Genomic DNA, 17,219 nt, shown 5'->3' with positions numbered 1-17,219 from the left:
ATTCTAGCAATGTGATTCTGATGAAAGGAAGAAGGAGGCAGTGCCCATTGTTCAACAGGTCTGCAGGAAGATCCTACAAAATACAATTGCTTCTTTTTAAGCACTTAGAAATAACTACAAATTACAACTGATTTTTTTAAAGTTGCTAAATCAAGCTATCATTTTATGAAATCAGAACCCAAACTAATCTTCAAGCAGTCCTCAAGTAACCTAATGCCAAAAGGGCAGTAAGGAATGGGAGCAGAAAATAGAAATATACAAAGAGCAAAAAAAAAAACAATTCAGTTAAGCGCTCAGGATTTCCAGGGCACATTGAAGGTCTAAGAATCTGAACCTTCCCATCATTCTCCCCATCCCTGGGAAACTAGCCTCCATGTTTGACACTTCTCCAGGCCTGTGCCTATTCCTTCCTGTGCCCTGAGCAATAAGAATTCATCCCTCAACCTGTGAAACTTGCCCTCCCTCCAGTACGTAAGGAGAACATGAAGACTTGTCTCAGCAGGCTGACTGAGGACCAGTCATTCTAAGTAAAGTCCATCTGGACCCAACCCAGATTTGCTCATCTTCATCCTCCTCCATGCTCAGAGCCAGTACCAGAGCCAAGGGGTCTGGAAAGAATGGAATCTTTCAAATGAAGCTCAGAAGTGACTTTCAGAAACCCCCATTCTCAAGTCTTCACATTCCAGTCACTACAGAACAACAGCTTCTGTCTCTCCTTACTCCATATACCAGGAAAAGGAAAATAAAAATTTGGTGGCCTTTTGGTGCTCCCAACATAGGGAATCCTTTTTCAGTATTAACAATCATTGCGGCAATAAGTGGACAGTGCAAGGAGGGACTTGAAGCTAGAAAGATCTAAGTTCAAATCTTGCATTGGACACTGATTCTGTGAGTCTAGGCAGGTCACTTAACCTTGTTGAGCCTCAGTTTCCCCATCTGTAAAATGGGGGTGATAGCACCTATCTCCCTAGGGTTGCTGGGCAGCTGGGTGGTGCAGTGGATAGAGTACCAGGTCTGGGGTCAGGTCTTCCTGAGTTAAAATCTGGCCTCAGACACTTATTACATTGTGTGATCTTGGGAGTCACTTAACCCTGGTTTGCCTCAGTTTCTTCATCAATAAAATGTCAGAGTCTCATATGATGATCTGTAAGATTTCTTTCAGCTTAAAATCTTATGTTCCTCTGAACTTGTGGTCCTCTGGCAAAACAGGACTCATTACTCCCAGGTCATTTACTTGGCCCTGTGAGCTCTTAATAGGGCTTTAGAGGAGAGGTATTCCCTGACATGAGTAAAACTGATTTAATAAGGGAAGCTAGGTGGTTCAGTGCCTAGAGCACCAGGCCTGGATTCAGAGAGACTCATCTTCATGAGTTCAAATGTGGACTTAGACACTTAGTAGCTGTGTGACCCTGGACAATCCTTTGGATTTCAGTGGTCAAGGACCTAATTCTGGTCCTTCTCTGAAGAGCTGTTTGAAAAAGAACTTAAAAAACAAACATTTTGACAGCTATTTCTTGGTTTCCTTCATAATCCTTTATGTTTTATTTTATCCATTTAAAATTATACTGAGAAGGGGTCCATAGACTTCACCAGACTGCCCAAGGGGCCCAGGACACAAAAGGGTTAAGAATGCTGATCTCCAGGGACTTGCTAACCTTGTCTTCAGCTGCTGTATGTATATAGCTCAGCCTCCTACCTATCAGGGGAGAAAGGTAAAATACCATTTAAGAAACAGGAATTTTCAATCCACTGAGTTTGACCTGCCTGAGGAAAACATCAGAGCTGTCAGATTATCGGAATTGGGGCCTGGCTTCTTGTCTTTCCTTCATTTTTGTCCAGAGGCCTAGAGGCTATTCTTGTTAGAATGGGCACAAATAAAGAAATTCAACAGTGGAACCCAAACAAAACTCACCCTTTCCACCCCCACCAACTGGAAACACAGATGGAAAAGATAGCTAGGATTCACAGAAAGTTGTGTTTGTTATTTTAAAACTGTTTGCTTTATAGATGCCCACAGGAAGTTTTTAAGACGTCTCCTTTCACTTGTTGTTAAACTGCCTCCTCTTTCAAATACCATCCCCATAAAACACTATTTTTGTTCCTCATACCATGTCTTACTGAAACCCTAGAAGACTTGCATTCCCTGACATGAGTAAAACTGGCTCACTTGACCAAAGGTATATCAAGTGCTTATTAGCATGTAATAAGGGCAATCAGGTGTCTCAGTGGATAGAGCACTAGGCCTGAGGTCAGGAAGATTAATCTTCATGAGTTCAAATCTAGCCCCTTGGATACTTAATAGCTGTGGGACCCTGGAAAGCCACTTAACCCTGTTTGCCTCAGTTTCCTCATCTGTAAAATGAGCTGGAGGAGGGAAGGCAAACCATTCCAGTATCTTTGCCAAGAAAACCCCAAATGGGGTCACAAGACATGACTGAAAACAACTGAACAACAATAAAAAAAAGCATTTAATAAATGCTTATTGGCTGACTGACTTGACCAGCAGCATACCTGATGGAGAATTAGAAAAAGGGTCATGTCAGTTTACAAAAGCCCAGCCAGAATTTCATTAAAATATTATTAACTGCTGCATAGCTATCCACAATGAAGGATAATCTTTATAGCAAGTGATTTATAGCAATGTGATTTAAAAAAAAAAAACTACCAAGTTCCTAACAAAAACTAATTCCTTTATTATGTAACAAACATTTTACTATGCATTTTGAAATTTTTTTCTGATAAAACATTTGCCCAAAACGATATATTTATTAAGAACTTTTTTCCCTCAGGAGGTAACCTTGTGTTGAAGCTTAAATGGTTTAATTAAGAAGCTTACTAATCAGACCAAGCATGGGAGATTTTTAGTTTCTTGAACATGAGGTTGAGCAATGAAATCTGTAGTCAGTAATCCATTTCTGTTCCATATTAAAAATGCTATTAATTATTCTACACTGATATAAAATGCTGCCAACTCAGCCTTTCCCTGCCCTGCAAGCCCAGGAGGAGAAATAAGCCAATCAATCAAATACTTATTGATCAAACAGTTGATTTGCCCTGTTTTTTTCCCATTGGAATGCCTTCCTCCCTTGCCCCTCTGATAGTTTCCTCTCTGCTCAAGCTTCCAACCACAGCTGTACCTTCCACAATTATTATAACAGGTTATTTTGCCTCATACTGAGGGCTGCCCTATGCAAGTTCCCTCAGTTTCCCTCTTCCATACCTTAAAACTTCTCAGCTTTGTCTTCTCTCTTAGGCATCCTTTCTTCTCACTAAGCCTAACCATTTCACCTATGCCCTTGACCCGGCTGTTTCCCACTTTCTCTGGGTCCTTGTACCAGCAATCATGCCTTCTTTTTCAGTCTCTCTCCTATCCAATAACTCCTTCCCATCTGCCTACAAACAAGCTTTGGTCTGCTCAATATAGGGGAAAACAAATCACCTTCTCTTGACCTTTCTATCCTAACTACCACCTCTCCTCTCTATTCTCTTTCCCTGCCAAACTTCTTGTCAGATAAAATACCTGATGCTTCTGTTTTCTCTTCTATTTACTCCCTTCTCAATTCCCTGTTACAACCAGGCTTCCAGCCCCACTATTCATTGAAGTTATTCAATAAAAGATGACCCGTGATGACAGCTGTCATAGAATGATGGGGAGGGAACAGGACTCAAAGTCAAGAGAGCTGGTCTGAGCCCTGTCCCACTTCAGCTCCTCCGTACCTCAGATATTACAAAAGCCTCGGAACTGGTGTCCCTAGCTCTACTCTCTCCCTGTGCCCGTCTGTCCTCTACACAACTGCTGAAGTAATATTCATTTTTGTCTCTGTATTTTCAGAGCCTAGTACATTACCCAGAACATAGTAGTTTAATAAATGCTTGTTGATCACTTGATAGATTAGAATCCCTAGGTTCAGATCAGATGCCGCATCCTACGCTTGAGAGTGCTTCCCCTCCCCTCACCCCCTGAAATGAATTTATATCTTTGAAGAATTATTCATCTGTACACGTTGCTGCATTCCCCCCTCCCTATAGCAGACTATAGGCAGCTTGAGGACAGGGGCTATCTCATTAGTGCCTTTGTATCAGTATCTCAGTAGTGCCTATGTTAACATGGATTTGGATTCCTAGCTGTGTAACTGTGGGCAAGTCATCCTAGCTTATCTGAATTTAAGTCTGTAAAAACAAAGACAGTCCTCAGAAAAATACTTTGTAACTTTCAAGTCCAGTAGAAATTGAGCCCTCCAAATCTCAGTAGTCTTGATTCATTCCTTCTCCTTGACCTCTTTACAGTACTTGATACTATTAACCCCTCCTAGGGGATACTTTCTCTCCATCTGGCTTTCAAGATACAAGAGTCTCCTACTTCTCCTCTGACCACTCTCATTGAGCCTAGTATATGTCTCTATTCCTGGCTCCTCCTTGTCTTCCTGACCCTTAGAGTGGGTGTTCCCTGTGATTCTGCCCTTGGTCTTCTGATCTCTCTCCTTCAGCAATTGGCTTCACCCCCATGGTGTCTCTCCTGGACCATTATTTCAGTAAAAGCCCCAGACACGCTCCACTTCACTCCCCATTTCTTATCTCCATAACCTCACAGCACCCCCTCAATAACCTACCTTCTCTCCCTCCTCTCTTTCCCACCCCCCAGTTCTAAAAACATAACCCAACCTAAAGTCACCTCTGCCATTGTTCCTGGATGGAATGTGTCAGTCTGCTCCCTAGTGCCCCCTCATCAACCCTGTAACTTTCCAGAACAAAGTGCCCATCCTCGGCCATCACTTACCCATCATGTTATCTCCCCATTAGAATGTAATTTCCTTAAAAGCCGAGGTCTTTACTATTTTTTCTGTATTTGTATGCCTAGAATTTAGCACAGTGACTGGCACACATTAAAAGGGCTTAATAAATGCTTTTTCATTCACTCCTGGCTTTGCTCCCTATACAGGTGACACCCAAATCTGTTTCCAGCCCTGAGCACCACACCTGCATCTTTAGCCACCTACAGAATGTTCCAGCAACACTTCAGACTCAAAGCTGAGCTCATCTTTCTGCCTAGAGCTGCCCCTCCCCCTGACTGTGAAGCAGAGAAACACCACACTCCACTAGGTTAAAAACCTCAGTGTGATTTTACTCTTCCCCCTCCTTTCCTGAGTCACCAGGTCTTACTGATTCTTCCTCTGCAACATCTCTCACATCTGTTCCCTTCTCTCAGCTGCCACTGACATGGCCCTAATTACCACCCACTTGGACTATTGCAATCGCCTCCTGACCGGTCTCGTTTCTCCTTGCCAACCTCTCCAGTCCATCCTTTACGCCTCAGCCACATTAGTCTTTCATATGCAGAGATCTGGTCATGCCATGAATGGCAGAGTAGTGGGAGCACACGGGATTTGGACTCAGAGGACCAAGTGGCGCCAGCACTGGTCCTGGAATTAGGAGTATCTGGATTCAGATCCTGCCTCACACACAGACTAGCTTTGTGACACTCAGCAAAGCACTTCCCTGTCACCAGTGACCTTCCTTCCCTCCCTGGATGTGCCTCTGCCCCCCTGAAGGCAGGGTCCCTAGCCCACAGCACCGTTCCTTGAGGAGCCCAGGCTCTGGTCCCTTGACTCCTGGTTCTACTCCTTTCTCTACTTCTCCACATTCTCCCCAGCTCCCTTTGTGTGTTGTCTCCCACTGTTAGAATGTAAGCTCCTTGAGAGTGGCTTGTATTTGTACGTTCAGCATTTATCACGGTGCCTGGCACACAGCAAGCTGTTAATAAAGAATAATAACTTAGATACTGCTTACTGTGGACCAAGCACTGTGCTAAGTGCTTCACAATTATTTCACTTGATTCTCACAACCCTAGGAGGTAGGTGTTATTATAGTTAGGTGACTTGCCTAGGGACACTACAGCTAGGAACTGCCCGAGGTTGGATTCCTGACTTCAGGATGCTCTATATGCCACTTAGCTGTTCCTTAAATGCTCTACCTAACCAACCTACCTACCTACCTCTCTGTTCACCCTCTCTAGCCTTCAGTTTCCTCATTCATAAAACAACCCTGAAGATCCCTTCCATTCAAAATCTTCTATGAATCCCAGCTCTACAACTTACTACCTTCATTACCTCTGACAGGTCACCTCTCTGGGCCTCAGTTTCTTCATTTGCAAAATAAAAGGGTTGGACCAGACGATCTATAAGATACCTACCTGTTAGCCCGAAGCCCCATGAATTGCTTCGGGTCACTCTTAATGACTTCTACAAATACCTGCTGCATGTCAGAACTGTGCTGATAAATAAAAGTGGGTACCTTCCCTCCCATCAGCTGACCTCATTCATGCGTCCAACAGCCCAACATCTCTGGGCCAGGGCTGCTAACAGATCCCAGTCCTGACCCACCTGGTGTGACTGACACTTACCTCTTGCACCTCTAAAAAGGACTTTATAGTGCTTTTCCAATCGCTTGGCCATATAGTTAGCATTTAGTATTGCAATTTCTGTGGCATGCTTGAGACCCCGGCCTCCCATCATCTGCAATGGAAGCAAAATGGTCACAGATTATCAGACATATCAGCTTTCCCTAACTGACCAATAAACCCAAAGTACCCACATATATTCCTCCCCTACCTCCCACCCCACAAAGAGAACCATCTCTATTCAGGCCCCCATATTCTTATAGTAATCATTCTAGCAGCTAGCAATTACCAATATTATCTCATACATATAGGAGATATAGGGATAGAGTCACAAGTCATGGATAGTAATGAAGATAGAGTCATAGATAGAGATAGGAGTTCTCATTACAGTATTACCTTCAGAGGAAGATTTGTTCATAAGTAAGGAGAGGTCTATTATGATCAGATTTAATCTTTGAGGGGCAGGGATGGGTTGAGTGCTCACCTAGGCCAACTTTGCAGGGTACCAAGATCACCACTTTAAAAAATGAGCTCTCCTGGCACACTAACAAAATCCTACAGTGTTATAAAAATTCTTTCATGTATAATCAACATCTCCTTAAAATATATTCATTGAATCTGGATCACCATTTGATGTGTTTTATTGCCCTTCCGGATTATCTAATAGTACAGTACTCTGCAGAGAGATGATTAATAAATGATTCTGACTAATAATTATCTCTAGAGTGTCCATATACAGGATCACCTGTGATCAATTAATAATTATAGGCCAGTACCTTCCAATACTTGGAGCAATTCAAAAATTTTAACCACTCAGTGTAGCAAAGTCTTACTTTTCTGTATACAACAAAAGTTAAATTTGATATAGGAGGGAAAGAGAAAGGGAAGAAAGGAAGGAAGGAAGGAAGGTAAAAAGGAAGGATGGAGGGAAGAAGGAAAGAAGAAAGGAAGGAAGGGAGGGAGGAAAGGAAGGAAGGGAGGGGGGGAGGAAAGGATAGAGGGAGAGGGGCAGCTAGGTGGCACAGTGAATAGAACACCAGTGCTAGAGTCAGGAGGACTTGGGTTGAATCTGGTCTCAGACACTTGACACTTACTAGCTGTGTGACCTTGAGCAAGGTCACTGACTCCAATTGCCTCACCTCCCCCCTCAAAAAAAAAAGGGAAGGAAACAAGTATTCATTTAATGCCTCCCATATACCAGGCACCATGCCAAATGCTTTGCAGATATTATTTGAGCCTCACAATAACCGTGAGAGAGTGGTACTACTATTATTCCCATTTTACAGTTGAGGAAACTGAGGCAGGCAGCAGTTAAGTCACTTACCCAGGATCACCCAACTAGTAATTATCAGAGATCATATTTGAACTCAGTTCTTCCTCACTCCAGCAGATAGAGCACTGGGTCAGGTACCTCCAAAAATTAATGGACCTGTGATTTCACAGCTATACAGAATTCCCAGATGAAATAGCTCTACCAGTTCAGACTGGGACCTTCCCTGTACCTTTTACTCTAAAGGGAATTTCCTACAGCACTGAATGGTTGTCACCTGCCAAGTCATACATGCACTATGAATCAGGGGTGAGACGAAAACCTCAGTCTTCCTTGCTTGGCAGCCAGCTCGAGATTTACTACACAGGGCTGCCTATCCTATATATTCTCCTCTCAGAATAGTATGGTGATGACTTCAGAAGATCCTTCTAGTCACTTAACTGTTATTTATTAAATGGCCCAGGCGTGCAGCTGAGCATTGAGCATAAGTCAAAGAATGAAACAATCCCTACTCTGAAAGAGCTGAAACCCTATTGGGGAAAACAGCATGGACATATCTGAGTGCACACAGAATAGATACTGAGGCACTAAATCTGAGGTAGGCTAGGGAGGGAGGACAAGAAGTTGTGGGACCTGGAAGTGCTTGGTCCAACACTTGCCACAATGTAGTAGGTGCATAATAAATGCTTCTTGACTTCATGCAGAAGATGGTGCTTGAGCCACGTCTGGAAAGGCTTGATATACAGCTCCAGTGATAAACATAAAGGGGTCATGAACCACTTGTATTAACCATGCCAGTGATCCCTTCCACTAGTGCAGATAACTGATTATTTCTTATAGTATAACAGGAATAATAAAAATCCTAACTTTCCTACTCAAAGATATATGCATATTTCCATCTCTTCCCAAACCTCTTTCATTATCTACCAAATCTTAATAACCTCTCAACTCCCAGAGCTCTTACTGTCTGTAACACTGTCTCAGTGATACCCGGGGTTGTTTCTGTTATTTCTGCTTTGTATACCAGCTCATCTATGGCCAGATAATGGCAGTTTATATGGCAGTGCCACTGGGCACCAGTCCCACCTTATCCTAGGATTTTAGGAAAGAGCTTTATCTTACTAAGGTCCAGAGTGGGTGCTCATGTAGGACCAGAGTTCTTGACCATTTTTCTAACCATGCACTCCTTTGGATGGTTTCATGATGCCTATGGACCCCTTCTCAGAGTGTTTTTAAATGAAAAAAAAAAAGAATGATGCTTTTAAAAGCAAAATAAAATGCATAGGATTACCAAAAAAACCAATTATATTGAAATATAGTTATTAAAACATTTTTAAAAGAAACTCGTGGACTATAATAGGAGATGGGAAGAAGGGCTAAACCAGACCACATTGTGAAGTTTCTGCCTAGTGCCTTCCATCCCTCCTTTTCCATTTCCCTCTCCTGTCTCCCGGAGGCAGTGTGGCAAGCCATTTTTTTTTTTTGAGAAGATAAACAGAGATTATCAAGAAGTGAAAATTATACAAAACACACAAAAAAAATTTTTTAATAGGACTTGGGAAGAGAGTTGTTGCTAAAGCTACAAGTTAATGCATCTAAACCAGGGAATAATTCAGCATGGTTTTCGAGGACCACAGTCAATGATTTGTTTCCAATGAACAGACCTCACTAGAAACAGTGCAGGGTAAGAGAAAGAGCACTGGACTTCGGAGTCAGAAGTCTCAGGTTCAAGTCTGAGGGCTCTGACATTTCCTCACCATCTGACTTACCTTAAAAGTCAGTCTTATAATCTGAAAAATGGGGGAAGGAGGATAATAATTCTTATGCTACCTACCTCATGGAATTATTGGAGGAAAAGCCTTTACAGAGTAATAAGACACTATTTATTCATCATCTATTTGGAAAAAAGCTGCAATCGATAGGCAGTTAGTGAGGCAACACAGAAGAGAAAACAGAATGGGAGTAATGAATTAATTTTTTAAAGAAACACCCAGTTCCAACAAGCTCTTTCGTTTTATATTTTCAAATAATAAAGGCAAAGTATAATTATTCAGGTGATTGTAGTTCCCTGTCTCTGAAGATAAGAAGAAAATGCATTAGGAAAAGGAATCAGTACAGAAATTTCTACAACACTTCAAGTCCTGTCTTTATCATCTTATGCATAGATTTTTTTTAGCGGGGCAATTGGAGTTAAGTGACTTGCCCAAAGTCACAAGGCTAGTAAGTATGTCAAGTGTCTGAGGCCACATTTGAATTCAGGTCCTCCTGACTCCAGGGCCAGTGCTGTATTCGCTGCCCCATTAGGCATAGATTCTTAACCTGTGGCCCATGAATTTGTTCTGTGTTTTTTAATACTTTGATAACTGCATTTAATATAATTGGCTTCTTTTGTAATCCTGTGTATTATTTTAGGCATTTAAAAACATGACTCTGACAGGCAAGGGGTCCTTAGGCATCATCAGACCACCAAAGCGAGCCAAGGCACAACAATGGTCGAGAACCCTTGGTCTAAAACGAGGTCCCCTGTGATGAACAAGGCTATATAAATATGAATTCTGGATTTTGCTCAAAGAATAATACATTAGGGTGAGAGGTTCACGAGATCACAGATTTAGAGCTGGGAGTGGGATGCCAGGGGCAATCTAGTCCAGCACCCATAAGCATGGGTACCACTTTAAAATGGCAGATGGGTGACGTGAACAGTGTAGCCTAACCTTGTCTAAGTGCCGTGGGTCTGTATCCCAACTACAAACCTAGTAGTATGTATTCTACTCTACAACCCTCGTGATTCTCTGCCCAATATAGAAAGCACAAATGGGCCTGGAGAACACATGTGATGATGAAGCATCATGGAATCACCTCTGGGAAGATTTCTCAAACCACTGAGATCCACCTGTCAACAATGCATCAGTTTATGGTTTCTCCAAGGAACTGCTGTTTCTGGCATTCAGGATCTCTCACAATCAAGCTTCAGAGATCCCCGGTCCTCAGCCCTGTCACGAGATTCTCTTCCACCCACTACATGGCACAGTGGGAAGAGTAGTGAATTGGGGGTGGGGGGGTCAAAAGATCTGGGTTTGAATCTTGGCTCTGCCACTATTATCTGTATGGCCTTCTTGCTAAGCCTCATTTCCTCGTCTATGAAATAAGAGGATTGGACTAGAAGACCTCCAGGATTCCTTCCCACTCTAAATCTACAACTGTATTATCTATTTCTTATGCCTCCAACTCCCACTTTTCTCTTGGCCTCTCCTATTTCAAGTTGCTTTCACCCCATTTCCCAATTACTATCTCCTGTACTTACCTCAGTCCCTGGGCCCTGGGCCTGCTATCACTGTTAGCCTAAGAACACTTGATATGTATTTCTTGGAATGGATTAAATAGAGAATTTCCTCATTTACAAACCAATAGAAAAGGGCTTGTTTCAAACCCCTCCTGCCCACAGGTCCCCAGTGTACATTCCACCATCTCCCTACCTTCCTGCACATGGGAGTGTGTGCCTGTGCACATACACACATACACACACACACAAAACACACACAACACACTTCTGACAGATGCATATATCCCTCACCTTAATATATGCCCAAGAAATTGGCAAAATGGCACTGGAGCCCCAGGGGGCAGCGCTGACAGTACCCAAGGAATGCCCATCTTTATCCAGCTTCATTGGGATGACTGGATGGTTTGGTAGAAAAGGAGCGAGATGTTTCTTCCTAGACAATTAAAAAAACATAACTTGAAAAAATGTACCAAGAAATACAGCAATTTATTTAAGTGGTTGACAGGGAGGAAAGAGATCATAAGACCATAGATCTGAGGCTGGGAAGGACTTTTCTCTAGTCCTACCCCTACTAGAAAGGTTAAATTACTTGTTCAGGCTCAGATAAGTATATGTCAGAGTTAGGATTTGAACCCAGGACTTTCTGACTCCAAGCTCGGTCCTCTATCACTCTAATATGCTGCCTCTCAGATTAATAATTAATAATAACAACTAGCATTTACATAGTGCCTACTATGTGCAAAGCACTGTGCTAAATGCTTCACAATTATCCCATTTGATCCTCTGCACAATCTAGGATGTAGATGCTGTCATTATTCCCATTTTACAATTGAGGAAACTAAGGCAGGCAGAGGTTAAGTGACTTGCCACGGTCACACGGCTAGTAAATGTCTGAGGTCACATTTGAAATTGTGTCTTCTTGCCTCCAGGCCCAGGGCTCTATCCCTTTGGACCACCAAGCTACCATCGGAGACAAAGAGTTGTAGTTAACTGATAAGTGCTGTATGTATATAAATATTTATGTATGTATATATAGATAAAAATGTAGATGTGTACATATGCATATATATTTACTTATCTCCATTGTTACACCGTGCTTGCTATAAATATATGAACATACATACTCTCTGCATCCATGAACCCCCTCATTTTGTAGATGAGGAAACTGAGGCTCAGAAAGAAAGGGCTTGCTCAAGGTCATTCATGCTCTAAACAAATGAATGAAAGCAGCAGTCAGAATTTGAACCAGGCAGGATTTGAACTTTCCATTGCCAGATGGAATCCTGCCAAGAAACAACCCTGAACGGTCCTCTCACCGTTGCCATGCTCTTCTCTTTTCTCAGTCTGCAGACTTGAAAGTTTGCACGAGTTTCTGAGTCCACCGTGTAACCCCATCCAAATGTGAGAAGATTCCTATCATTCTCCCCATCTGACTTCATTTTAGCTACATGTTCTCAATGTTCTCACCTCTCCCACGTAGGAGCAGGAGAGCTGGTCTCAATTACCTTAAGATTTTTTTGTTGTTGTTCAGCTGTGTCCAATCCTGTGACCGATTTGGGGTTTTCTTGGCAAAGATACCGGAGTGGTTTATCATTTCCTTTTCCAGATCATTTTACAGACGAGGAAACTTGAGGCAAACAGGGTTAAGTGACTTTCCCAGGGTCACACAGCTAGTAAGTGTTTCAGACCAGATTTGAACTCAGGAAGATGATTCTTCCTGACTCCATGCCTGTTACTTTATCCATTTTACCATCCAGCTGCCCCATTTTAAGATAAATAATCCTAATTATGGGGCCCAGAGCTAAATAATTGGTCAAAAATCCACCCACTCTCCCATCAGCTGTATAGCACATTTCTGGAGAAATGAACTAAATTTTCTTTTCAAAGCCTTCAGGAAGGGTTGTCCACACCATTTTTCACAGGAGTTAATTTCAATTTCACAGTCTGAGTGAGTTAACAAGTATTTCTTGATGTTTGGTATGCCTTTGTACTTTAGTTTTATTCCTAAGTAATGATATTCTTTCTTCCCAGCTGATCAAATATAGAGTAAAACTCCAGGCTGGGAAAAGGTAAATTCTATGGATCCAAGTCATTGACCAGTGTTAACAGTAACTTGGTAAAAAAAAGCTTCACTTAAGTTGTGAAAGTCTTTTGGGGGAAATGAATCATTTGTTTTTTTCAGTAAGAAAAGTGCTACAGCTATTAAGATTTGAAATGAAGTCCATCTACTCACACTGGTATTAGGTTGTAGTGGGCAAGGGAAAGGGTATGAATAGTTAAAAGGCCTACATACAAATCTTGACTCTGCTACTCCCATTCATTCATTCAACAGACATTTGTCAAGCACTTTTTTGGGGGGGAGGGGGAGGGGGAGGAGAGGAGGTAATTGGGGTTAAGTGAATTGCCCAGGGTCACACAACTAGTAAATATCTGAGACCAGATTTGAACTCAGGTCCTCCTGACTCCAGGGTCAGTGCTCTATCCACTATACCACCTAGCTGCCCCCCATTGCAAGCACTTATCGAATTTAGTGAGGGAAGAGGGACAAAAGGTCCATAAGACACAGCCCTTAACTTCATGTAGCTTACAATAGGGCACAAAAGTTACAAGTAACATAATTATAATACAGAATATTGAAAAAAATGCATTGAAGGGTTGCTAAACAAAAAAACTATGTGAGGTCTGGGGAGGGAAATTTTTTACCAACAGGGGAATCAGGGAAGGCTTCATGGAAGAGGTGTCATTTGAACTGAGTTTTGAAGTCAAAGAGAGCATTCCAAGCATAAGGAACACCATGAACAAAGGTAAAGAGGCAGGAAAACACAAGCTGTGTGGGGCAGTGGTGGTGAATGTGCTCCATCTGGACTTAAGCACAGGATACATGAAGGACATGATATGAGACAAGACTAGAAAGTTGTAGAAGACCTTGAACGCCAAGCACAGAAGGGTTCATTTTACTTAGTAGACACGGGAGCCACCAAAGTGGGAATAACATGATCAGATTTCAATATGAAATAGAGCATTCTATCAATATGCCCTACTAATGAAGACCTATATGGAAGTGGAGATATGAAACAAGGAGGGGATGTTGTCTGCGATTGCACTGAGATGTGTGTGTGGCCTCTCTAGACTTCCCGTTCAATGAATACCCGTTCATTGATTAGTCTGCAAAATGGGGGGACTGGCCTGGATGATATCTAAGATTCCCTTCTTCTATAAATATATATCATAGAATACTCCTATTATCTAAATGCAAATTATGATTCACAACAGCCCATCCAGATTCTTGACCTGCTTGACAAGTTCAGTATCTTTATATTATTTTTCATTTGAATCACCTCTTCTTCGACTAGATATCAATCCTTTAGAATTTCAACATTTGACATCTGGTTTGAACTAAAACCCTCTCAAAAAATTGTTGTTTGGTTCCCCATTTGGGATTTTCTTTGGCAAAGATACTGGAGCGATTTGCCTTTTCTTTCTCCAGCTCATTTTACAGATGAGAAACTGAGGCAAACAGTGTTAAGTGACTTGCCCAGGGTCCCACAGCTAGTAAGTGTCTGAGGTCAAATTTAAATTCAGGCCTTCTATTCACTTCACCAGCTAGCTGCCCTGGCTCCAAAAATAATGAAAACAAAGATGATATGCTTTGTAGACACATATTAATTTCTAGAAAACTGTTATCCACTTTACTAGACTATCCTAGAACTAGATAAAACAAGGGTCCATTATGAGCAACTAACCTTTTTTATAAAGGAAGTCAATGGTTAAGAAGCACTGATACTTATTGCAAAGGCAAAGATAAATATTTCTATGGGGGCTTTTTGGAAGAAGGAAAAGGGCATTTCAATCCTCTATTACCTTCATGAGTAGTCACAATAGGTTATAGCAGCTAACCTGCCTTTAGGTTCATGGGATTAAGAGCTTTAGAGTAAGAGAGAGAAAGGGACTTATCCAGGATCACATAAGTAGTAAAACAAGAGTCAGAATTCAAACCCAGGTCCTCTGACAACAGCCTCTCATTGGTCTGAAAACTAGATGGGTGAAGGTAGAGAAAAGGATACAGCAAATCCCCAAAGAGGAAAAATAGCAAGTCATCTATCTGCCATATTGTATCCCCCCCACTAGGGTCCCAGAGCCATGCCTAGGAACTCACACACCAATGGGCCCCATTCCAGGCCCACCGCCACCATGGGGAATGCAGAACGTCTTGTGAAGATTTAAATGTGAGACATCAGAGCCAAAGTCTCCTGGACGGCAGAGTCCCACCTGTCAGGGAGTAAAATGAGAGGAAATAATCATTAGATGCAGAAAGAGAAACACTAAAGAGAACTCTTTCCCAAAAAAACACTCCCTCCACAAAAAAGAAGCCAAGATGTAAACACCTGTGTGCACACATAAGAGGTGTTCAAAGATGTTGGTTAATCAGCAGTAGGAAGTCAATGTTGATCACAGTACCCTCTTACTCCATCAGAGAAAGAGAGAAATGCAGATGTAGGGAGGGTAGCCAAAAGTGGAATCATTTTGAGCTTTCATGAAATTTTACAAATACTGGCCCTTCCCTTTTATTAATATTTGACATTTCTGCAATCAGGTAGGTTTAGAGTTGCTACAAAAGCAAGAGCATGTGCTTGTTTAGAAGTGGAATTGAAGATAAGATAGAAAAATGAGAGAGAGAGAGAGAGAGAGAGAGAGACAGACAGACAGACAGAGAGACAGAGAGAGAGAGAGAGAGAGAGAGAAAGAGACACGTGTGATATATATTTATATAAGGATTATTTTATTTATTGTATCTATGACCCCAGCACCTAGCACATTATCTGGCACATAGTAGGCACTAAAAACATTTGTTCACTGATTGATTAATTGATAGTTCAGAGGAAGAATGGTATAGTGGCTAAAGAGCTGGATTCAAAGCCAGGAAAACCTGGGTTAAAAACTCACACCTGACACACACTGGACATATGACCCAAGTCATTTAACCACTTACCTTACCCCAGAAAACTCTAAGATTATACTGACCTGCATTAGTAGAAAGGGCTTCCTCACCTGGGAGTTCCCTATCAATGAAATCATAGGTCCAATCCAAATGGTCTCCGTTTTCCAAAGTGATAAAAATTACCACCTTGTTATTGGGAATATATTCCCAGAATATTTTTTTCAGTCTATCTAGCTTCTTAATGAAATTTGGCATGTTTCTGGAGGGTACACACATTGGCTTATTATTGTTCAGTCCTGTCCAACTCTTCGTGACCCCTGGACCACAGCACATCAATACTCCCTGTGTGGTTTTCTTGGCAAAGATACTGGAGTGGTTTGCTGTTTTCTTCTCCAATGGATTAAGGCAAACAGAGGTTAAGTAACTTGCCTAGGGTCACACAGCTAGTAAGTATCTGAAATAGATTTGAACTCAGGTCTTCCTAACTCTAGGCTTAGCACTCTGACTAGGGAAGAGCTTAATTAGAAGGAGTGAACCAAGGATATAAAGGTGGAAAGGTCACACAAGGATCATAGAATCTAGAGTCACAAGGATCTTAAGGGGTCATCAAGCCTAGCTCTCTTGACATTACTGATGAGAAAAGTAAGGACCAGAGAAAGGAAGGGATCCAAGATCATTCCATTCCACCCTGATCACCTTACTCCTAACAGTCTTTGTGACTGGTGCTGAGGAAGTTTCCTATCAGGTCTTCTTGTCTCTAATTTCTCCCTCTGATGCAGCTTTTCATCCTTTACACAAGGACCAAAATAACTCTTTTTATGCACAGATTTCATCACAGCACTCTTCTAGCTGCTTCCAGAATAATGTTCAAACCTGGCATTCAAGGCCCTCAACAATCTCATACCAAAACCATCTCATTTCTATGGTTGAGGAAACTCAGAGAGAAATTGAATTTCTAAGATCTTTTAGGTAATGAGAAGAAAAGCTGGGATTTAAACCCAGGATCCCTATTCTGTAAGGAAGAAAATGGCCTGGAAATAATAAATTGCCCCAATAAGCTACAACAGAGATAGTTCTCACTGCATCAGTCTAAAATTCCACACCAGTTCAAGTCATTTCACAATCGTTTCTATTTTGAGCACAGCAAAGGGTGACCATACTAAGTTTCTATACTTTACAAAGCAATGGGGATAGGGTTACATGTTCTGTTTCTAAGACTACAAAGCAATATGCTGTCAGTGCACTGTATCTTTAAAAAGAGTCAGTGGAAAGCACAGAGAAGTGGGGGGGGGGCGATGATATGAGGTAGCAAGCTTAATGTATTCAGGAG

At 41.8% G+C, this 17,219-nt stretch overlaps 1 protein-coding gene across 1 annotated transcript in view; it reads right to left on the bottom strand.

Moving 5' to 3' along the window:
* Positions 1 to 17,219, bottom strand: part of GLDC (glycine decarboxylase) — a 114,149-nt gene that overhangs the window by 11,340 nt on the left and 85,590 nt on the right. Inside the window, exons 19-21 of the mRNA XM_069090759.1 lie at positions 15,107 to 15,219; positions 11,242 to 11,383; positions 6,401 to 6,512 (exon numbers count right to left, since the gene is read on the bottom strand). Of these exons, the coding sequence (XP_068946860.1) occupies positions 6,401 to 6,512; positions 11,242 to 11,383; positions 15,107 to 15,219 (367 nt within the window). The remainder of the gene's footprint in view (positions 1 to 6,400; positions 6,513 to 11,241; positions 11,384 to 15,106; positions 15,220 to 17,219) is intronic.

Source organism: Petaurus breviceps, unplaced genomic scaffold, assembly GCF_028583685.1.
Source record: "Petaurus breviceps papuanus isolate PSGF00001 unplaced genomic scaffold, PetGlider_PUasm1.0 187, whole genome shotgun sequence".
NCBI classification, from domain to species: Eukaryota; Metazoa; Chordata; class Mammalia; order Diprotodontia; family Petauridae; genus Petaurus; species Petaurus breviceps.
This window is presented reverse-complemented; position numbering and strand designations above follow the sequence as displayed.